General features: G+C 39.4%; 1 protein-coding gene across 1 annotated transcript in view; it reads right to left on the bottom strand.

Moving 5' to 3' along the window:
- The window catches only part of eif3i (eukaryotic translation initiation factor 3, subunit I), a 24,067-nt gene continuing 265 nt past the window's right edge, over window positions 1-23,802 (bottom strand). The window contains exons 2-11 of the mRNA XM_041213447.1: window positions 21,318-21,410; window positions 19,131-19,218; window positions 17,770-17,835; window positions 17,360-17,509; window positions 14,597-14,724; window positions 13,795-13,905; window positions 12,214-12,303; window positions 2,686-2,759; window positions 1,169-1,261; window positions 1-456 (exon numbers count right to left, since the gene is read on the bottom strand). Coding sequence (XP_041069381.1) covers window positions 375-456; window positions 1,169-1,261; window positions 2,686-2,759; window positions 12,214-12,303; window positions 13,795-13,905; window positions 14,597-14,724; window positions 17,360-17,509; window positions 17,770-17,835; window positions 19,131-19,218; window positions 21,318-21,410 — 975 coding nt within the window. The 3' untranslated portion in view covers window positions 1-374. The remainder of the gene's footprint in view (window positions 457-1,168; window positions 1,262-2,685; window positions 2,760-12,213; window positions 12,304-13,794; window positions 13,906-14,596; window positions 14,725-17,359; window positions 17,510-17,769; window positions 17,836-19,130; window positions 19,219-21,317; window positions 21,411-23,802) is intronic.

The following is a 23,802-nucleotide window of genomic DNA, read 5'->3' on the forward strand; positions in this document are numbered from 1 at the left end:
TGTGCTCAAATGGCTGATTTTTATTTCAGAACATTGGTGAAACAGTCCTTTATTCCAATGTGCTAATTCTGAATATAATTTAAGGTAAAAGAATTACACATTCTTTCAATTTCCTTGAAACCAATTTTTTTGGTCACCTTTGCAAATTGGTCCAGATTATGCATCTACAAAATGAGAGCAATTTAAATAGGGCAAATTATTTTTTGTTTGCATCTTTTTGTAGTTAAACTGTATGTTTGTTATGTAAAGTCCAATTAGAATAACTGAATCAATGAAATACAGAGCAAGTAAATGATGTTAATTTTTTTTGTATTCATTTATTTTAACAAAATAAATCTTGCAAAACAATTTGAAAATGATCTCTCTTCAACTCCTTAAAATTCCATCTCAAATTCAAAATACTGTGGGTCAAAATGATGTATTCTCACGTAACCATCTTCACCTCCACTACTGTAACTGTAAAGAACAATAATTATTGATTAGATCCTTGTACATTCTAGTCTATCCCAAAATTAGAAAACAGGACAAATAACATTTAGGCACTAAGACTGGTGCAGGTATCCACATTATCAATTTTGGAATCAAGTTTGGCTGCACTCGTTCCTTCTTTTCCCCCTCTTCACTCACAGCATCCACTGTCCTTGCAGCATTTTAACACAAGCTTTCCAGAATTCAATCTGTTCTGGAAAATTCAAACCATTACCACACTAATCTGCTGAATACATTCCCTCCATCTAAATAATGTTACTTAAGACACCCATAAAATGGTGAAGATAATTTCTCTAATGTCACTATGAATGTCTTCTAAGCAGTCAGCTATTTGGTCTGATTTTTGTAATTTATGTAATGATAATTGCATTAAAAAGTAAACTAAAGTCATGATAGTAATATATCTGCAATACCTTTGAATTTACTGGCAGCTATGTATAAACTCCCTTTAGTTTACTACATACCCTCAGAAGCACATAAACAAGAAGCCCCAGAATACAAATTGTCTCTAAAGATTTCCAAATGTAAATAAAATGTGTTTGGAATAGGTCTATTTGAAGAACAGTGACACAAGGGAACTAAAACAATAAAACTAAAATCTATCTTCTGCTAGTTTCAGTGTAACTCATAATATTCTATATCAAAGTTTCAAACACAGTTTTCAAACTATTACACCAACCTTTTTCCATCAGGGTGGAAAGCTACGCTGTTGATTGGTCCAAAATGACCCTTTACTCGACCAAATTCCTCTTCAAATGACAAATGGAAAAATCTAAAAAAGGGAAAAGGAATTAAACTATCATACAGTTCCACAGTTATCGTTACACAAAAGGCCCTCCCACCTCATCACTATATTGTATTTTCTCTGAAGCCATGAGGGTGGAATAATCTGATTTACAGATTGCTCAACTCCTGCCTATGTTACCTTGCGAGTATCCAACTTGTGTAGATCAGAGCCTTTTAGCTGATCTTTTCCCAAAGGTGGCTGCAAGTTCCTTTTTTTAAAAAAATAAAAATAACTAAATTGAATATTCCACCTCATCCCTGGCCAATTCTGGCTTCATTAATGATGGCCATCACACAATTACCAGAACAAAAACAGAAACACCTGGAAAAACACAGGAGGTCTGGCAGTATCGGCAGAGAAGAGCACAGTTAACGAAACGTTTCGTCAACTGTACTCTTCTCCGCCGATGCTGCCAGACCTGAGTTTTTCCAGGTATTTCTGTTTCTGTTTTTGTTTTAGATTTCCAGCATCCACAGTTTTTTGTTTTTAACACAATTACCTGACGTTGATATAGACAATTAGTAGTGACCATACAGAATCATATAGATTGAACCTCAGTTGAAGCCCTCCACAATCAGGAAGCCAAGGAGCAGAAAAATTCATTCAAATGCAGTGCGATCTGAAAGTCGAATTCAAGGCTCTCTGGCTCAAGGCTAAACATTCCATCAATAAAGTCCCTCAACTGAGATTACTAATGATAATTTTAATTTAAAACAAGTATAAAAAGCTATTTTGAAGACAAAGTAAATTTGCTGTCTCAGATATCAAGACCAGGAAGCTCCCAGTTTGCGCCGAGTTCTCAGATAGGGAGCAGGCAATAGAGCCCGACAGAACTGTCCTCAAGTTTAGTCTGTGCACATATGGTGCAACAACATTCCTGGCATGGCAATAAAATTAACAAAGGTTTTATTCACCACAAATAGCAGGTACAACAAAAATAGTAAAAGAGGCTGTGCAATGGAGCATAAGGCTGAAAAACTCTGACATAGTGGCAAAGCTGCAGTACAGATAATCCATGTTCCACTGTGAAATCACAAACACAAGATTTAAGTAGACATTTCCCAATTCAAATATTGGAATGGCATCAGCTAATCGCATTCTTGTGAAAGTAAACTTTTCAAAGACACAAGATTTCCAAGCTGCACTTTGGAGAGTACAAAACATCCCAGTGGTGCACAATATTACTCCTAATTAACCGAGACGAAGGCACAAGCTTACTGAATGAGCCACAGACCAGATACTACTGTAGTGACATTTCAGACACATTCTTAAAAAGGAGTCTAATTCAGCATTTATGCATAGTTCTTAAATACAGAAGTAATAATTTTGGGTTAAACTCACAAAACAAGCAGATAACATACCAAAATTAAGTTCAGTGAATTAATGCCACACCAGTGTTTGCTACTTACCGGGCCTCAAACTTGCCAATTCTGGTAGAGGTCGTTGTGACATCCATTGCTTCCTGACCACCACCAAGGACAACCTATCAAATCAAAATTTAGTATTGAGACAATTAACCAAAGCAGACTACAAGAATACTTTATCAACAGCAGTAATACTTAATTCACTCATCAGATTTACACAGAATGTTTTAGGAAGCAGTACAATGGCCTTTGGCAATTAACTGAAAGGGAATGGTGTCCAGGCATCAAAACACGTGTAATACACTGTATACCGACAATGAGCAGCAGAACGCAACCCAATTGAGAAAAAAATGCAATATTCAGATACATATTACAGCTGTAAAGGTTTGTTTTTTTTATATCAGCTTTCAAATTATATGCTGTGACAGGTAAAAATCTTCTACATGAAAAAGCATCCTCTCAAGCCATAAAATGCAAACCAAACTCCACATCATCAAGGTTTAACAAAACAAACAATCACCTTTTAATGTTCACTGCATGTATTGCAAGGGGTAGTCTCATCACTATCTAGTTCAGCATTGGATACGGTCAATTAAGCAGGAAATTGTGTCATTTTTCATGAACACTGCTACTCTACAGATCTGCCCTGATGATCCTGTTACATGACTTAACCCAGAAATGACTTGTACTCAAGATGATTTAATTTCACATGAACAGTGTGTTGGGTCACAAAATTACACTGATACTTTAGCCTTGGCTGAATAAAATTTGATGACAACAATGTGAATAACCAAAAATGGTTCCTTCTAAACTATTATCACGATGATTTCAGAATCTGTTCTTAACCTGATGAGTAATTTTTGCTGGCAACTCTGATCAGTTGATCTAGTTCAGCAGCATTCAAGCTTTTTGTCTTTGTGGCTGATGAGCTGCAAACAATAGTCATATTTAAAGACTGTAATTAATATTCTGATTAGTTTACGCACAACTCAAGCTGTGCATACTAAAAGATCCTGGTGCTCTGATTTAGGATTTATGCACTAATCCTAAATTAAAACCACCTGGCCTACAACACTCAAATTGGACAAACTTGTGAATTACGTAAAACAAAATTAGGACTAAGCTGCTCGGCATTGCAGGTTAGATTCCTGTCTCCCAGCTATATGACCCCAAGGTCTATAGAAAACCCGGGTCTAGATAAAGGTTTTGTTACAATTGGAACTTGTGGGGTGAACCAAAATGGTGCTTAAATCTGTTATTTAATTTAAGTGACTACACTGCTTAAAAAAGTGTTGCAGTGAAGTACTTTTTCTACTCGTGGAGAAGTAACATTTTTCAGTTATAGGGAAATCTGTGGAAACTCCCACCTGTTCGGTTTCCCCAGCTACAAGAGAATCACATACAGCGCTCACTGCGGAAGTATGGATGTGTATATGTCTCAGGCCCAGAAATCACTGTTTAACACAATTCCCATGCCAGAATTTAACTGCTGTTGGATAATTTAGATTAAAATGTTTTTCCTTAACCGGCAGGCAATATTAAACATTTGCTAATATATCATGGGCTGTAATTTTGTACATTCAGACAAAGCAATAGACTTATCCTGATCATCGATTTTTATATAAAAACAAAAATATGAAATAAGAAATATTAGCTGAGTTCCTGCGCATCTTTCACAGACCAGAATCTGCAAGTCAGTCTCCATATAGGCCATTGTGATTATTGCTCATAATATCTGGTAGTTTTCATCTAATAGAATGCTTATTGGTTACATTCCAAATCTTTTTCCATTTTGAGATATCCCGAGTAAGAGAGCCTACATTTGTTTCATATGAAACAAGTGAAGGGTTTCTACACAGCGCTCCAAACTCAGACAAACCAGCCATGGATTGTATCATCTTTCATCCCCTTGGAAAGAATGAACTAAAGGAAATTTGTAGATAACGGTTTAAATTATAAACCTATGGTAAACTTTTAGGCTGTGGTGGAAGGCACCATTCCTTTAGAGGATTAAAAATGGAAGCTGTTGCCCCAATCTCAGAGCAGGTCTCAGCAAATAGAAAGGCAGATAACATTAGTACCAACACATGAATAACTTTCATCTCCAAGCCATTGAGGCAGAAACAGCTTAATTGAAAATGACTTTTTTCATTAAGCTGAATGTCTACAAAGGGTGATGGACGAGGCAGTTACTGCATCCATAGAGGTAATGATAGTAGTGTCAGCTTTCCTCTATCTACACCATCTGTGGGAAAAGACAGCAACTTCTGTGAAAAATAGAGCAAGAAGATAAAAGTGAAAGGTGGTCTTCGACATTGCAATGCAGTAAATGAAGTGTAACAGAGATTTAAGTGGAATACTAATCATGAGACAGTCTGCTCTAAATACACTAGCACTGCTCTCGACTGAACACGAGATAAATGAAAGTCACAGAATGAAGCTTATTTACAACCATTTTATGTACTAGTAATTTATCAACCATTAAATCAGGTTGTATGCTTCAAATATTTAAGAAATTCCTTAAAATCAATTTGCATTTTGTGCCTTTGACTTTATCATAAAAGTACTTTCTCACCCTCAAGAATTTAAATACTTTCAAGTATGAATACCATTAAAAAAAAACTTTTGTGTCTGGATGTTATTTTCTAAATAGACTCAGAGTCTCAGACGTTTGCAGCACAGAAGGAGGCCGTTTGGCCCATTGTGTCCGCGCCAGTCTGACTACACTAATCCCATTTTCCAGCGCTTGGCCCATAGCCTGGGGGCTATGGCAACGTAAGTGAATATCTAAATACTTCGGAAATATTACGAGAGTTTCTGACTCAACCACCCTTTCAAGCAGTGAGTTCCAGACTCCCACAACCCTCAGAGTGAAAAAATTTCTCAACTCCCCTCATACCTTAAATCTATGCCCCCCTGGTTATTGACTCCTCTACTAATGGAAAAAGTGCCTTCCTTTCCACCCTGTGTCCCTCATAATCTTATACACCTCAATCAGGCCCCCTCCCAACCTTTGCTGCTCCAACGAAAACACCCCCAGCCTATCCAATCTTTCCTTGTAGCTCAGACCCTCCAGCCCAGGCAACATCCTGGTAAATCTCCTCTGCACCCTCTCCAGTGCAATCACATCCTTCCGATAATGGTGACCAGAACTGCACACAGTACTCCAGTTGTGGCCTAACTTGCATTTCATACTGTTCCAGCATAACCTCCCTGCTCTTGTATTGTTCGCCTCAGCTAATAAAGGCAAGTATCCCATATGCCTTCTTAACCACCTTATCTAACTGCCCTGCTACCTTCAAGAATCTGTGGATATGCACACCAAGCTCCCTCTGATCTTCAGTACTTTCCAAGGTCCTACCACTCAATGTAATCCCTTGCCTTGTTAACCCTCCCCAAGTGCATTACCTCATACTTATCAGAGTTGAATTCCATTTGCCACTGCTCTGCCCACCTGACCAGTCGATTGATATCCTCCTGCAGCTTATGGCTATCCTCCTCAATATTTACCACCCGATCCATTTTCATGCCACCCGTGAACATCTTAATCACGCCCCCTACATTTAAATCCAAGTCATTTATGTGTACCACAAACAGCAAGAGCCCCAGCACCGAGCCCTGAGGAACCCCACTGGAAACAGACTTCCAGTCACAGAAACATCCCTCTACCATCACCCTCTGCTTCCTGCCTCTCAACCAATATTGGATCCAACGTGCCACTTTGCCTTCGATCCCATGGGCTCTTACTTTCTTGACCAGTCTGCCAGGAGGGACCTTATCAAAAGCCTTAACAAAAGTCCACGTAGACCACATCAAATGCATTACCCTCATCAACATTTCTGGTTACCTCCTCAAAAAATTCGATCAAATTTGTCAAACATGACCTGCCCTTAACAAATCCATGCTGACTATCCCTGATTAATCCGTGTGGGTCCAAGGACAGATATATTTTGTCCCTCAGAATTCTTTCCAGTGACTTCCTCACCACCGAGGTTAGATTGACAGGCCTGTAATTTCCTGGTCTATCCCTTCCTTCCGTTTTAAAATAATGGGTCAATGTTAGCAGTCCTCCAGTACTCTGGCAGGTCACCTGTGGCCAGAGAGAATTTGAAAATTACTGCCAGGGTCCCTGATATCTCTTTCCTTGCCTCCCTCAACAACCTGGGATACATCTCATCCGGGCCTGCGAATTTATCCACTTTTAAGGCGGCTAAACCCACTAGTACCTCCTCTCTATGTTAATTTCCTCTTCTATGTTAATTTCCTCTCCTCTCTATGTTAATTTCCTCTCCTCTCTATGTTAATTTCCTCTCCTCTCTATGTTAATTTCCTCTCCTCTCTATGTTAATTTCCTCTCCTCTCTATGTTAATTTCCTCTCCTCTCTATGTTAATTTCCTCTTCTCTCTATGTTAATTTCATCAAATATTTCACACCCTGATGTCTATACCTGCATCGTCCTTTTCCATTGTGAAGATCAACACAAAGTATTCATTGAGGACTGTACCCACGTCTTCTGGATCCACACACATTACCTCTATGGTCCCTGATTGGCCCTACTCTTTCCCTTGATATTCTTTGCTCTTCATATATTTTAAAAACCCCTTTGAGTTTTCCTTTATTCTACCCACCAATGCTTTCTCATGCATGCTCTTAGCTTTCCTAATTTCCTTTTTTAAGTTCCCCCCCTGCACTTTTTATACTCCTCTAGGGAGTATGTCATATTGAGCCCTCTGTATCTGCCATAATCTTCTTGTTTTCCTTAATCCTAATCTTTATGTCCCTTGACATTCATGGTTCTGTGGACTTGGTCCCCCCCGCCTTTGTCTTTACGGGAACATATTTGCCCTGTACTCTTGCTATTTCCTCCTTGAATGTCTGTCTCTGCTCTGTCACAGTTTTATCTGCAAGTAGTATCTCCCAGTCCACTTGGGCCAAATCTTATCTCAGAGTAATAGAGTTATACAGCACCGAAACAGGCCCTTCGGCCCATCGTGTCTGTGCCAGCCATCAAGCACCTATCTATTCTAATCCCATTTTCCAGCACTTGGCTCAGAGCTCTGTGTGCTATGGCGTTTCAAGTGCTCATCTAAATACTTCTTAAATGTTGTGAGCGTTCCTGTCTGTACCACTCCCTCAGGCTGTGTGTTCCAGATTCCAACCACCCTCTGGGTGAAAAATGTTTTCCTCAAATCCCCTCTAAACCTCCTGCCTCTTACCTTCAATCTATGCCCCTTGGTTATTGACACCTTCGCTAAGGGGAAAGTTTCTTCCTATCTACTCTATCTATGCCCCTCATAATTTTGTATACCTCTATCAGGTTCCCCCCTCAGCCTTCTCTACTCCAAGGAAAACAACCCCAGCCTATCCAGTCTCTCTTCATAACTGAAACACTACAGCCAAGGCAACATCCTGGTGAATCTCCTCTACACCCTCTCTAATGCAATCACATCCTTCCTATAGTGTGGCAAACCAGAACTGCATCCCAGCTGTGTCCTAACTAGCGTTTAATACAGCTCCAACATAACCTCCCTGCTCTTATATTCTAAGCCTCGGCTAATAAAGGCAAGTATCCTGTATGCCTAGTTAACCACCTTAAAAACAAAAAACTGCGGATGCTGGAAATCCAAAACAAAAACAGAGTTACCTGGAAAAACTCAGCAGGTCTGGCAGCATCGGCGGAGAAGAAAAGAGTTGAAGTTTCAAGTCAACAGGGTCATGAGGACTCGAAACTTTAACTCTTTTCTTCTCCGCCGATGCTGCCAGACCTGCTGAGTTTTTCCAGGTAATTCTGTTTTTGTTTTAGTTAACCACCTTGTCTGTGCTGCTGCCTTCAGGGATCTATGGACATGTACACCAAGGTCTCTCTGATCCTCTGTACTTTCTAGGTTCCTACCATTCATTGTGTATTCCTTTGCCGTGTTAGTCCCCCCAAAATGTATCACCTCACACTTCTCAGGATTAAATTCCATTTGCCACTGCTCTGCCCATCTTACCCACCCATCTATATTGTCCTGTAATCTAAGGCTTTCCTGTACACTATTTACGACACCACCAATTTTCATGTCATCTACGAACTTACTGATCATACCTCCTATATTCATGTCTAAATCATTAATGCACACTACAAACAGCAAGCATCCCAGCACCGATCCCTGCAGTACACCATTCATCACAGACATCCAACCGCAAAAACAGGTGATCGTACTAAAACATAAGATCCTGAGGGGACTGGATAGAGTGGATGCCCAGAGGATGTTTCATCTTGTGGGGGACTAAAACTAGGCAACAGTTTAAAAAAAGAGGTCTGTCTCCCTTTGAAAGCTGAAATGAGGAAGAATGTTTTTCCCTCAGTGGGTCATTGTGTGGAATTCTCTTCCCCAGGCGGTAGCGGAGTCTGGGTCTTTAAATTTATTCAAGGTTAAGTTAGCCAGAACTTTGATTTTTGTTAGACAAGGAAGTCAAGGGTTACGGGGGTGGGGGGCAGATCAGAAAGTGGAGCTGAGACCACAATCACATCAGCCATGATCTTACTGAATGATGAAGCAGGCTCGAAGGGCCAAATGACCTACTCGTGCTCTTAAGTCCTGTGTACAGCTGGGAGGGAGTTGCCCTGGGAGTCCTTAACATTGACTCTGGACCCAATGAAATCTCATGGTGCCAGGTCAAAATTGGGCAAGGAAACCTCCTGATTACCACCTACCACCCTGTCGATGAATCAGTACTCTTCCATGTTGAACACCACTTGGCAGAAGCACTGAAGGTGGCAAGGGCGTAAAATGTACTCTGGGTGCAGGAATTTAATGGCCATCACCATGCTCGGTAGCACCACCACAAATCAAGCTGACTGAGTCCTAAAGGACACAGCTGCTAGACTGGGTCTGCAGCAGGTGGTGAGAGAACCAACAGGAGGGAAGGACCCACTTGACCTCATCTTCACCAACCTGCCTGCTGCAGATACATCTGTCCAAGATAAGAGTGACCACCGCATAAATCTTTGTGAAGATGAAGTCTTGTCTTCACATTGAGGATACCCTCCATCATGTTGTGTGGCACTACCACCATGCTAAATGGGATAGATTTCGAGGAGATTCAGCAGCTCAAAACTGGGCATCCATGAGGTGCTGTGGGCCATCAGCAGCAGAATTGTATTGAACCACAATCTGCAACCTCATGGCCTGGCATATTCCCCACTCTATCATTACCATCAAGCCAGGGGATCAACCCTGGTTCAATGAAGAATGCAGGAGGCCATGACAGGAACAGCACCAGGCATACTTAAAAATGATAAAAGCAAAATACTGCGGATGCTGGAAATCTGAAACAAAAATAGAAAATGCTGGAAAAACTCAGCAGGTCTAACAGCATCTGTGGAGAAAGAAAAAACTAGCTCTGAAGAAGGGTCATACAGACTCAAAACCCATACTTAAAAATGAGGTGTCAACCTGGTGAAGCTGTAACACAGGACTACGTACATGCCAAACAGCAGAAACAGCAAGCGATAGACAAAGCTAAGCAATTCCACAACCAATGAATCAGATCTAAGCTCTGCAGTCCTGCCACATCCAGTTGTGAATGATGGTGGACAATTAAACAACTCGCTGGAGGAGGCGGCTCCACAAATATCCCCATCCTCATTGATGGGAGAGCCAAGCTCATCAGTGCAAAAGATAAGCTTGATGCATTTGCAACAATCTTCAGCCAGAAGTGCTGAGTGATTGACCCATCTCCGCCTCCTCCTGAGGTCCCCAGCATTACAGATGCCAGGCTTCAGCCAATTTGATTCACTCCACATGAAGACACTGGATACTGCAAAGGCTAAGGGCCCTGACATTGTTCCAGCAATAGTACTGAAGACTTGTGCTATAGAACAGCCTAGCCAAGCTGTTTCAGTTCAGGAGCAGCTTGGCTAGGCTGTTGATGGAATTAGAAGTTAAAACGCTAGTAAGTGAGTCTGGAAGGCAGAGGAAGCATAGGCTAGATAAGAAAGAAGTGAATTTAGCAAGACTAAATGGAATATATTTTAATGCAAGGAACCTGAGGAATAAGACAGATGAGCTGAGGGCACAGATAGACGCGCGGGAGTACGATATCATAGCTATGACCGAGACTTGGCTAAGCTTAGTAAAATTAGCCTTTCCCCAGTTTAGAACTTTTATTCCTGGCCCAAACTTATTCTTTTCCATAACTATCCTAAATCTAACTGAGTTATGGTCACTATCTGCAAAATGCTCCCCTACTGATACACCTTCCACCTGCCTGGGCTCATTTCCGAATATAAGGTCCAGAACTGCCCCCTCCTTAGTTGGGCTTTCTACATACTGCCTAAAATTGTACTCCTGGATGCAACAAATCATTTACACTTCAAAATGCAAATCCTTCAAAACCTAACTCCATCCAACTCCAAAAAAACACTTGTAAAAACGGTTTGAAAATTTAATGTCCATTTTTGGCCACTACTTCGCTGCTTTTGAAGTTTAACTGAAATACTGTTCTTCAAGTATTATCTTTGATTGTCACAGTGATTCTACAAGACTTGCATTTATTAGTACTAATTAAAACAGGAACTACAATGAGCTAGAAGCATGGAAGCTAGAGGTAATCAGAAGCTACATTTGGAAGCAATCTAAGTTTTAGTACAAACTGTATTTGCTGATTACCAAGAACATTGTGGTACAAAATAAAGGCATGAATTGTAATAAACCAAGCTACATAATCTAAATAATCATAAACCCCAATTATCTATTCTGAAAATCAATGAAAAAGCAGGATGAAACGTGCGACATAGCAACACCAAAGGGATTAATATTGCTATTTTATATGATTGTTCACATTTCCAATGAGAAAACTAACCAGATTAAATGACTTTAGAATACAATTAATTTCAGATTAACTTTTACTGTACACAACAGGGCCAGTTATGTAACTACTTACACAAATTTGCATGAACTGCAGAAGCAATTTGTTTTTATATAAAAATCCTGCATCTAGCACATACCTTATCGTGCTTTCCTCATAGGATCATAAGAAATAGGAGTAGTCCATTTGGCCCCTCCAGCCTGCTCCAAATTCAATAAAGTCATGGCTAATCTGATTGTGACCTTAACTCCACTTCCCTGCCTGGTCCCCATAACCTTCGATTCCTCGTAGAAGGAAGGTAGAATACTTCTGACCTAGTCAGAAACTTCCAAGCACTTTCCATTGATTAGATTGCACTTGGATCAATGAATATTTAGATGGTATTGTGACTTTGGCGAGTTATCCACTTCTCCAGCCATTCTTTTTAGAGTTTACAGAATGCACTAAAATAAAGTGAGGTGTTTAAATGACCTGGAAGATGTTCCAGGAATTAGTGTGCAGAAGAAACATCGCTCATTATGCATGGCCCCAAAGACAGAAAGGGGAGGTGGGAGGAACATCAAATCAGTAATTTTCACCAACTAAGCTGAGCATTGTGGTTTAGGAAGAAAATATTCCTAGCAATAAACTGCAGGCTACATGTGTGAGCTTTGAACCATACTTTGTTTAGTAAGTATACATGCACACAATTCATGAATTTTAATCAGGCAACTTACATGTTCCACAATAGGTGAAATAGCAGCTGAATTCACAGGCCTTTCAGTCCTGAATGTTTTCAAGTGTTCGAAACTTGCAGAATCAAACAGCTATAATAAAAAAAAGATTAAGAACACGTCAAGAAAATTGGAAAAACTAGCTCAAACAGAGTTGCCATGGATGGAACAAGGTGATATACTTATTATTATTAATGCACTTTTAGAGTATCTGGTTCTATAACCTTTACAGCTTCAGGCATTCTTAAGCAATAAACTTCCTACACTGTATAAATTAAAAACTTTATAAAGAGTTTTTTTTGGTTTGGAATCAGCAAGGGTAGCCCCAGGGAGGGGTGGGTGTCAATGTGAAGTGTCAGGGTTGGCTTAAATGGCCCTGATGGCCTTTTATCATCAGCTTTTCGTAGCTCAGATGGCATGAGAAATTACATCAACTAAGATGAGCATTCCAGCATTTTCTGTTTGTGTTTGATTTCCAGCTATGTGCTTCCTGTGGTGGGGGGGGCGGGGGCAGGGGCGTGTGCGTGTGTGCGTGTAGGAATCCCCATTTGTCAAAGAGCGCACTTCTCCCTGAGGCAAAGTCCTGTCTCAGGGAGAAAACTGAGTGTTAAAAACATTAAAAAATTATTAACATGTCCCCCCCATGTGACAATGTCACAGAAGATGGGACGTTTTAATAATGACCACATAAACTTTATTAATTTTTTTTACAATACGGACATGAAACTTCATCCCAGTGGATGAAGTTTCATCAATAATCTGCAGCCCGCTAGAGCTCCTGGCCTGCCCGCCAGCCTTAAGCTTGGACGGGCAGGGTCTTTAATTAATTTAAATAGCCTGTCAATAGCCTCATTTGGCCATTGACAGGCAGGCGGGCAGACAGCTGATTTCGCTGTCCGCGCGCCTTCCTAAAAATTTGAATGGACCGGGATGACATCGGGGGTTCCTCCCGATGTCATCCCGCATCATTTTCCCCTCGGCAACCAGGCCCCGCCCCCAACTCGCCGAGGGGAAAATCCCTGGCCTATGAAAAAGATCATCCCTTCACAAATGTACTTACATTACCAAGAATATTTATCCAATAAAACCCTACAAAATGCCACACAAGATAAATGGTACTTTGCATTGTAATAACTGGAATTTGTAATTTAGGTTACACCAGATTTAAATTCAAACCATACTCAGTTAAATAAAGATTTCAAAAATTGTGACACCGACTCACCAATAAATTTAGCATTCATGTTTAGTCAGGCTGTTGCAGCTTTGATCCGGACACGGATGCACGAGCTAAATGCTTGGGATTGGAGAGCTGCTGCCCCTGACAGCAGTGCTGCATTTGATGGAGTAAGGCACCAAGAAGCCTCGGCAAAACTGAAGTCCATGGAAAACCAGGCTGATTCTTACCGTGAACAAAATTCCTCACTTTTAATAAACAGACTTTGTACATAATGTACCGATATTTCTACAAGCTCAGATTGGAACAGTGTGCTGAATCTGGTCAAATCTACAGCTAAGTTTGCACTAGAAAAATTAGAAGTGATAACATATGAATCAATAGCTGTTAAATATGAGAAAAATGCATACCTTAGCAGTACTATCCTTTGAAGCAGTGATAAACATGGTCAGGTCTAAGGATGTTTGGATGTCGTTAATTTGCTTGGTGTGTTCTTTCACTTTTGTCATTATTTCCCCTGACTGTCAATAAAACAAAATAAGAGAAATGTCAATAATTGCAAAAAAATCACTGTTCTGAACAGTCATATTGGTCTCAAAATGTTACCTGTTTCTTTCTTCACAGAAACTGCCAGACCTGCTGAGTTTTTCCAGCACTTTGTTTTTATTTCAGATCTCCAGCATCCACAGCATTTTGCTTTTATGTGAATAATTCACCATTGTTTAATCACTTTAAAGATATACATTTCATAGCAGTCAGGACTCCAAAATAACAAAGGACAGCTCTCTTACTGGCTCAAATTCATTGACTGATGTAGAACAGAGACATACATACCAGGAACGCTCCTTTCATATAAATACGTCGTTCCCCAGATATTAGTGAAAAAGCAATATAGAATTGTCAGTGTTGTAATGACAGATGAGTTATACATTGTTGTTTAAAAGGTATGTGGGTTCTTGATGCACTTTTACTGCATGACTTGTTATTCCAGCTAGACTGGAATTTTAGATTTTACATAGGCCAGTAACGATAAAATTAGTGGCATTGGGAATAGCTAATTACTTTTGCCATCATTGTTGTTTTTCCTCTAGAGGCAGAGAACAAAACTATCATGAGGTTGTGATCCCTGCCCCCAGGAGCATACATAGAAATTCATTTATATCACAATGCTGCCTCTAGGTTCCAGGCAATCATTCTGCAATTTCTTCTTACCTTAGCACTATACTGCACCAATTCACCATTCTCATGTCCTGCAATGACAAATTCTCCAAGGGGTCCCCAAACAGCACTAGTTATCTTTGACTCACTGGCTGGAACCTTCATGTATGGTTCATTGTTAGCTAAAGATTAATAGGGAAAATAAAAGAAATAAATTAAAACCATATTAAAAAATCTTACATTTATATAGCACCTTTCGTGACCTCAGGACGTCTCAAAGCACTATACTGACAATGAAATACTTCTGAAGCGTAGTAACTCTTGTAATGTAAAAAATGCGGCAGCCAATTTGCAAGCAGCAAATTCTCATAATGAGCCATGTGATAATGATCAGAATCTGTTTTTGTGATCTGATTGAGGGATGAATATAGGCCACAACGCCCAGCGTTTCTTCAAATGCTGCCAAGGCATCTTTTATGTTCACGCGGGAGGGTGGACCGAGCCTCAATTTAACATTCTATCCGAAAGACAGCACCTTTTGACAATTCAGCACTCCCTCAGTACTGCCCCGGAGTGTTAGCCTAGGTTTTGTGCTCAAGTCTCTGGAATGGGACTTGAATCTAAAATGATCTGACTGAGAGATGAGTATGTTACCAACTGAGCCATTGCACCCAATTTAACTTTACACTAGATGTTGATAAATCACTTTCTGGGATTAAATTGGGACAAAGCTATATTGCAATGATTGCTGAATATATCAAAAGGGTCAAATAAAAAACAATCCCACCAAATCAATTCAACAACATTGGGCAAAAAAAAATGTTCATAAGAAATCAACTTGTATTAAAATAGCCTCTTTAACATAGACATATCTCCTTTAGAGGAGACATGAATAGCTCATGTTTTGAAAAGTTTCAAACATGAGGGGGTGGGGGGGAGAGGGAGTTCCAAAAAGCAGGGTTGAGGCAGTTGCAAACCCTACAACTGAAGATGGAATGGGGGGAGCTGGTAGGATGTCTAGGAGGCTGGAGTAAGGTGGGTGGTGGTCAAAGGATACCAAGGGGATGAAAGGGTGAAGAAGATTGCAAAGGTGGGATAGGTTGTCATCCTACTGAGATTACAATAAAAATAGAAATGGTGGGATACAGCAGTGGGAGAAAAGAATTATCCAACCAGTGGTAGATGAATTAATGTAGGTGGCATCAATTGTAACATGTTTTCAACCATTAGTGCACAAGTACAAAGTACTTTGAGTAATTTAAGTTAAACAGTATTTAGGTTTGTTCACATGCAACTTAAAACTAGAGCACAAAATGGGCAATATGATAAAAACAAGCACAGTAACCCTGTTCCCTTTGTTCTAAGATGTAAAACCAATGGCCGCCAAAGTCAAAAACAACCAAAAAAAAAACTAGGAAAAATATACCAGAAAGGAAAAGCTTGCAAAACCACACTCAATGGGGAAACTGCTACCGATTCTCCATATCGGTACAAAAGGTTCTGTCAAACAAGACAGCTTACTACACTGGCCTGCCTCACTAGAAACAGCACCATCAAATGGAGGTTACTGAGAAAATCAAGTCCAGCTTCAGTTCCAGAATACTTTAAGGTTAAAGCTTGACTTTTCAGAAGTCTACCATGAGATAAGTCCAATATCAGGATGTTCCATCTTTAAATTGAACTGCTAAACATTTTCAATTAAAAACCCATTTTAAGTGGCAAGGCATTAAAATAACTTCCAAATTAATTATGCTACAACATAAAATCCATAAATAATTGTAAATTGATATGTAGCAAAGGAAAAAGCGTATTCATTATTTTTATATACACAAGTTACTGGAAATCACATAATACTACAGAATCTACCCATTTTGTAAATGTAGGTGTTGAAAATTTTCATACTCACATGTATGTATCTATTTTTAGCTGTTTGTTAACGCAGAACTAAGTATGGCTGAAAAAGAGACATGTTGGAGCTTTTTGTCTTGCACTCATCAGGACACTTCACAAGAATACCAATATCAGGGGAAAACAACCGTTTATACTGCATGTGAAGAGTGTACTGATTAGTTGGCATGTGGACTCTGATTGGTAGAGGTGTTGCCATGAAGAATGCACCAGTGATGGTGACTGACAGTTAACTGTCAAGCATTGTTTGAAATTTAAACCAGACAGCTTGACCCTGATTGGTAAAGGCATTGCCCTGAGGAATGAGTCAGCAAATGGCTGTCACTTATTTTGTTCAGCTGAAACAGGTGCAATGTGTGTACATGTTCTTTCTGTCTGAAAAGAACAGAGTCCTGTGTATTAATATATGTAGCTTCCAGTACACGCAAATACGCCAAACTGCGAGCCCAAATGACAATCTTAAATTGGTTGTCAGCGTAATTCTTAGCACCCTGAGGATTATTTAACAAGTGTCGTCCAATCACAGAATCACATGTAACGTTGGACACTGTTTTGAGTTTGCAAGCACGGGCTGGTTGGGTACGGTATGTACCTTTCCCATTGTGAACAGCAGCTGGGACATGCTGTTTGAATATAACTTGCTGTTTTCCCCTCACATTGATACTTTTGCAAAAAGCTTCCACATGTATCTATATCTATGAAAACAAATGCTCTGGTGGATCAATGAGAATTTAAAAAATTAAACTGCTACACAGGAACTGCTCTTGTACCACACATCTCACTAGTTTTTTCTGTAAATTGAACAGCTGGTAACATATCTGAAAGACTTTCTTTTAAATGCTTAAGGAAAGAACATCAATCTTTGAAGGGGTAATTTCTCTAATTTCTATTAAAATGCACTCTCCTTACTTATCTGAGCAGGGTCTCGTATGTCAAAGAAGCTGACGTAACAATGGTAGCCCATCTGCTTATCAGTTGTAAACATGATGATGTTGCCACTGAAGTCAAATCCGCCCGTTCTGACTGCAGAGCTCGTTTTAAACAAAGCAAGTTGCTTCCCTAATAATGAAAATTATTAATCTGATGAATGTGAAACAAACAAAACCTGCAATAAAAGTGTACAGTGCTACAAATGGTAAAATTGTACATGAAACACTGAATTAAATGCTGCAGAGAATACTTTTAACCAAATTACCAAGCCTATTTTTTTTTACACCAAGTCATAATTTATAAAAAGAAACTAATCTTAATATGAAGATTTTTGTAATCTTCATTATACAGAAGTGAAGTGCCAAGATAGTAACATTGCAATATCTCACCTGTTTCACAGTCCCAAAGTCTGCATGAGTTATCTGCAGAACCAGTTAACACTTGTTTTGTGTCCCCTGATTATTAGATTAAGGATAAAATTAATCATCTGTATGGAAATTCAAAATACATGCACAGGTTGCTGCAGCAACTACCACATGATGTCCAGGAAGCAATCTGAATTTCTTCAAATAATGTTGAACACTCATAAGTGGCATTTAGAAAGTGCTCAAATACAGCTATAGAGAGAAATGCCATACCTTAAGAGTGACATCATGCTATCTGATGGCCTTTGAGAGAAACCAAGATAAGTAATAAGAATTTTCTCAGTCTGGTTAGGATTCACCTGTAATATGCAAATAATTTATTTTGCCAGGTGGTGTCCTTATTAGAAAGAAGGATCAAGTTTCTGGACCTCTTACAATGTAAAGCTGCAAGATTTTACCTGCAAAGTTACTGTCACTAGTCCCACCAGATCTTAGCAGAGATCAGCACTCAAACAATGGATTACACAAACATTAATTTCCTTGCATCAAGTTTCAGCGATTATACAAAAAAACATATGGACATATATGGTATCAATGTGTATCAAGAGTAACTGCAATCAAAATGGGCTTTCCAGCGTTGCCACTGTAGATTTTTCTATTGGATAAGTATTCGTAAGAACTGAAAATGTGTTTTCTTTAGAAAATTATCGATTTCATGCAGAAATTTACAATATCGTGGCCACTATAGCAGCAGTAACCCATCTGCCAGTACGAATCTTTGACATTCAAATTATTCAGCCTTACAACTTCTGGAATCCCCCAAGGAGCTTCCAGAAGAGTATTTCCTATGAGAATTATGATGTGTACTACATCATAATTCATAATGCATAAAAATTGAAACTCATGGGCTGTCTAGGCTGTGTAAGTGTAAGAAATGCATCAATGGCCACATTGTGAAACATCTCACAATTCTAACTAACTGGCCTGAGCCTGCATACCCCTCTAAGCAGGATGGCACGTCAAAAGCTGAACAGAAATGTTTTACACGTACAGAAAGCAAGAGTCTTTGCTGTTTACAGTGAAGTTGGCTGAACATCAGAGCAATACTTGCAAGCCAAATGTAGCCAATCAAATCCAAAACTTCTTCAGTAATTGATATTTCAGTAGTAAACTTACACAAATGCTGGGTTGAGAGATTATGGCATTGTGCCTATTCCCAGCAACCACAATGATTTTTGCCATTTGACCATTATCATTGTGCAGTACTCTCAACTAAGACTTTAGATTTGAACTACGAATATACATAGTGAATTTATCCACGAAATACATTGGTTACTACCTAATGAGATGATAAGTACAAATTACATCCTTGTCATTAAGGATACAGTCAACATCTACACACCATACTGCTCCAGTGTGTCCATTGTAAGTGCCAAGTCTCTCACCATTCAGAGAATACCAGACATTAACAACCTGTGCAGAGGAAAAAGAACAGAATGAATAGATTATGGATTTTCATAAGGAACTATGAATTTTTATCAACTTTGTCAATACTCATTTTCACTTGTCACCAGTACTGCATCATCCTTTTCAATGATGCAAACTAAAATATAGAAGTAAGCATTTTGTTACCCCGCAGCATTGTGAAGTACTAACTCAGTCTCAATGATCATGAATTTAAATTGTGGGCAACTTGCATTCTTTTTCAAAAATACAAATAAATTACATTTTAATATAGCAACTTTTGTAAAGAACTGGTTTGATTGAGCCTAATTATAAATTAGATTTTACTTTAGCAAGTTAAATGTTTACACTAAAAACATATGACAATATACATTGTTCATACATGTGTTGGCAGGACAACGTCTACTCAGTAAGGTTAGCACATGGGATTATCCGTTTTGCACATTACAGGTGTGGCCCAACCAGAGCACCATGAATATATAAAATGACACCATAATTGTATGGTGGTCTTTGAGTAATCAAGAGATGATAAGTAATAAAAATTTCAATAGGTCTGACTGCATAATACAGCTAATTTTCTCAAATATTTAGCCCACTTCATTTTGCATGTTAGAAAGGGATCGAGGTTCTGACCTCACAATGCAAAGTTAGAAGAAATTTTCTACAAATTCCTAGTTTAAACATGAGCTATCATACTGCAGTTATCCAAGAGATGAGCACAGGGACACTAACAGGAATTTTATTCTATACAGGGTACACGCAGAAGCCAACCATTTAGAGATTTTAGTTTTAACCCAAGATCATTAATCAACTTTACAATATATGGCATTTATTTTTCTCATAAAATTTGAATATTAATCCACCAAAACAGCTAGATTACAGGAGTTAAACTGTTCGTTGGTGATGATATCACAGATGTTAACACTGGCTACAAGCTGGCTCACAAAGCAGACAGCTTTGTGGAACCAAAGCGAAGGTGAACGGGAACAAAGTAAAAGCAAAATCAGTTAGTCTTTAAACAAGGCTGCCATTGAAAATATAAACTTATTTGTGAAACACTGTCACACTTACGATTTAAAGTGCTTACACCCAAAGCCACATGAACATATGGAACAGTATCACAGTTGCCATACTGATCCTTCATAGAGTTTTAAATAATATTGCTCTACCAAAGACATAATGGAAAAGAAAATCGCTGCACTGAGTGGCATAAAGCTACATAGCACACCCATTCAATTCCCAGTCTGAGCTAAATTAGCTTTTAGTTGAGCCAAACAATTCTCCTCCCTGCCTCTGGGTTGGAGGCAACTTAGGGGGAAAAAACCAGCTAATCAAAAAAAACACTGTCTAGCCTCACGTTAAGAATAACATTTCGGTGATATATAGGAGGGTTCATAATATAGGGAACTATAATACAAGAGGCGAGAATACTCAGGAAACTGTATCATGTCAAAATAGGCAGAAAACAAAAGGTTAGAGTCCACCATTTTACAAACTGGCAAAAAGTAACACTGGACCACTAGAAAATTCATCTGAACAAAGAAATGGATGTATCTTTGAAAAGCTGTAAGAATGCAAGTGGATACTTACAGCAGTTCAAGGTGGCTCACCACCTTTGCAAGGGCAATTAGGGATGGGCAATAAATGCTGACCTTGCCAGTGATGTTCACATCCCATGAATGAATGAAAAAACTGATTTTAAGTGTGCTGTTTTATTTTGTGCTTTTAGGAATGTCAGCAAACATTTTTCAGTCCCCATTAGAGAGCCTGGAAGGCTCACAACTCAGTGCACTGCAGCTGAAGTGAGCTACCAGCGTCTTTCACAAGTAAATGTATATCATTGTTTCACCCAGTAATCATAGACAGGTTACATATACTTCGCCACGATTTCATATATTCATGCTTACTATTATTTTTTATTCAATCACGGGATGTGGGCTTCACTGGCTAGGCCAGCATTTATTGCCCGTCCTTAGTCGCCCTTGAGAAAGTGGTGGTGAGTTGCCTTCTTGAACCACTGCACTTATTGATATTGTCACAAAATGTGCCAATACCAATTTTATGACATAAGTTATTACAATGTTCTATAATTTATAAGTTATACTTACAGTATCTTTTGCACAGGAGAACACCAAATCACCTTCTCTGTTGTATTTAATCTGTGTGATTGACCTTTCATGACCTTGTAACAGGATGGGTTTCTGGTATAGAGCAAAAAATAAATACAAACTGGGATACATCACAGTGCTGATACAAAATAGATTAACCATTCAACAAGTCTGTAAGTATAAGGTGGTAAGCTTATTGATAAATTGCCAAAACTCTAAATCTTCTCAAGGTAAGGACCACAATGCTTTTTTGATCTGAAAAACAAGTGAAAACATTCAACTGCAACCCAAAGGGCAGTGTCAAGAAAGAGTGACCCAAAGGCAACAGGACAACCATAACTAACTAAAACAGTATAATAGGAAGCTAAAGTGGAACGGACATGGAATGCAAGAACAGCATTTTGATGCAGATTGATTCCCCAGTCATTTCAACAGACAAAGTGTAAAATGGTTTTATCAAATTGGTTGCACTGCTTCATAAAGATACCACATTCTGCTAGCTTTACTAAGGCAGGATCATAATGTTTGAGCCTCTTATGGTATCTGAACTATTAGAATTTCATAACGATAAGAGCAAGATACTGCGGATTCTGGAAATCTGGAATAAAAACAGAAAATGCTGGAAAAACTCAGCAGGTCTGGCAGCATCCATGGAGAAAGATAAACAGAGTTAACACTGAGTCCATATGACTCTTCTTCTGTTAAGATATCTTAATGGTTTGCCAATTCTTGCAGAATTAGTTTAGTTTTAAAAGGACATGTGCCTAAACTATTGCACTCATCAATCCAAAAGAAATTTCCACCAGACAGGAAGACTAATTTAAGGGATATGCTTATAATTTAAAGTGACTCCTACATCCAGCTTTAAGAAGTGCTGCTAAATTTTTTAAAAATGCAAGAAGGATAAGGAACAACTGGTTACCTGGAAAGGTATACTAATACTACTGGATGATTTAAAAGGAATGCAGATACATGAACTAAGAACTTAACATTCCAAGCACTTCACCTGACACTAACTGCTTTCTTTAAGAGGTTCCCAATAACTTAGTATTAGTTAAACATCTAACTGAGCCAGACTAAGATTGGAGCTAACTATATTCACATGAATAATGGAAACTTAATCAAGCTGTCATAGGGAATACAGCATCCATGTGAACGCTATCCCAGCACTCAACATCTCCATGCAAGCTTGGTTCAGTTGATAGTTCTCTGAACCGAATCACAACAGTTTGATTTCAAGCTTCACTCCAGAAATTGATCACATTATTGAATGTAAAAGTGCAAGGGGAGCACTGAATTGGATAAAACTTTAAACGGAGGCACAATTTTCAACTGGAAAGAAACAATCCCACGAGAGTATTAAAAGAGTCCCAACCATTAGTTATTCCTCAAACTAAGACAGATTAACTGGTCATTTATCTCATTTGTTGCTCAGGAACTGGCTGCCACTGCCTTGTAGCATTTAAGCCTGTACAAACCATCCAACTAGGGGTGTTTTTCATTCAACATAAATTCACCCATCAGCCCTGTGCTTCCTGACCTACATTGGTTCTCGGTAAAGCAACACCTTGATTCAAAAATTCTCATCCTTGTTTTCGAATCCTTCCATGGTCTCACCCTCCCTATCTCTGTAATCCTCTCCAGCCCCATGACTCTGAGGTATCAATGGATGTTATCTACCTGGACTTCCAGAAGGCCTTTGACAAGGTGCCGCATAGGAGGCTGCTCAGTAAGATAAGAGTCCATGGTGTTAGAGGCAAGGTACTAGCATGGATAGAAGATTGGCTGTCTGGAAAGAGGCAGAGAGTGGGGATAAGGGGGTCCTTCTCAGGATGGCAGCCGGTGACTACTGGAGTTCCGCAGGGGTCAGTGTTGGGACCACAACTTTTCACTTTATACATTAATGATCTAGAGGAAGGAACTGAGGGCATTCTGGCTAAGTTTGCAGATGATACAAAGATAGGTGGAGGGACAGGCAGTACTGAGGAGGCGGGGAGGCTGCAGACGGATTTGGACAGGTGAGGAGAATGGGCAAAGAAGTGGCAGATGGAATACAACGTGGGGAAGTGTGAGGTCACGCACTTTGGTAGGAAGAATAGAGGCATAGACTATTTTGTAAATGGGGAGAGAATTCAGAAATCTGGGGTGCAAAGGGACTTGGGAGTCCTAGTCCAGGATTCTCTTAGGGTTAACTTGCAGGTTGAGGCGGTAGTTAGGAAGGCAAATGCAATATTGGCATTTATTTCGAGAGGACTAGAATATAAAAACAGGGATGTGCTGCTGAGGCTTTATAAGGCTCTGGTCAGACCACATTTAGAATATTGTGAGCAATTTTGGGCCCCGTATCTCAGGAAGGATGTTCTGGCCCTGGAGAGGGTCCAGAGGAGGTTCACGAGAATGATCCCAGGAATGAAAGGCTTAACATATGAGGAACATTTGAGGACTCTGGGTCTATACTGCACGGAGGGGGCGGGGGGGGGGGGGG

This window comes from Carcharodon carcharias, chromosome 19 (genome assembly GCF_017639515.1).
Source record: "Carcharodon carcharias isolate sCarCar2 chromosome 19, sCarCar2.pri, whole genome shotgun sequence".
In the NCBI taxonomy this organism is placed as follows: Eukaryota; Metazoa; Chordata; class Chondrichthyes; order Lamniformes; family Lamnidae; genus Carcharodon; species Carcharodon carcharias.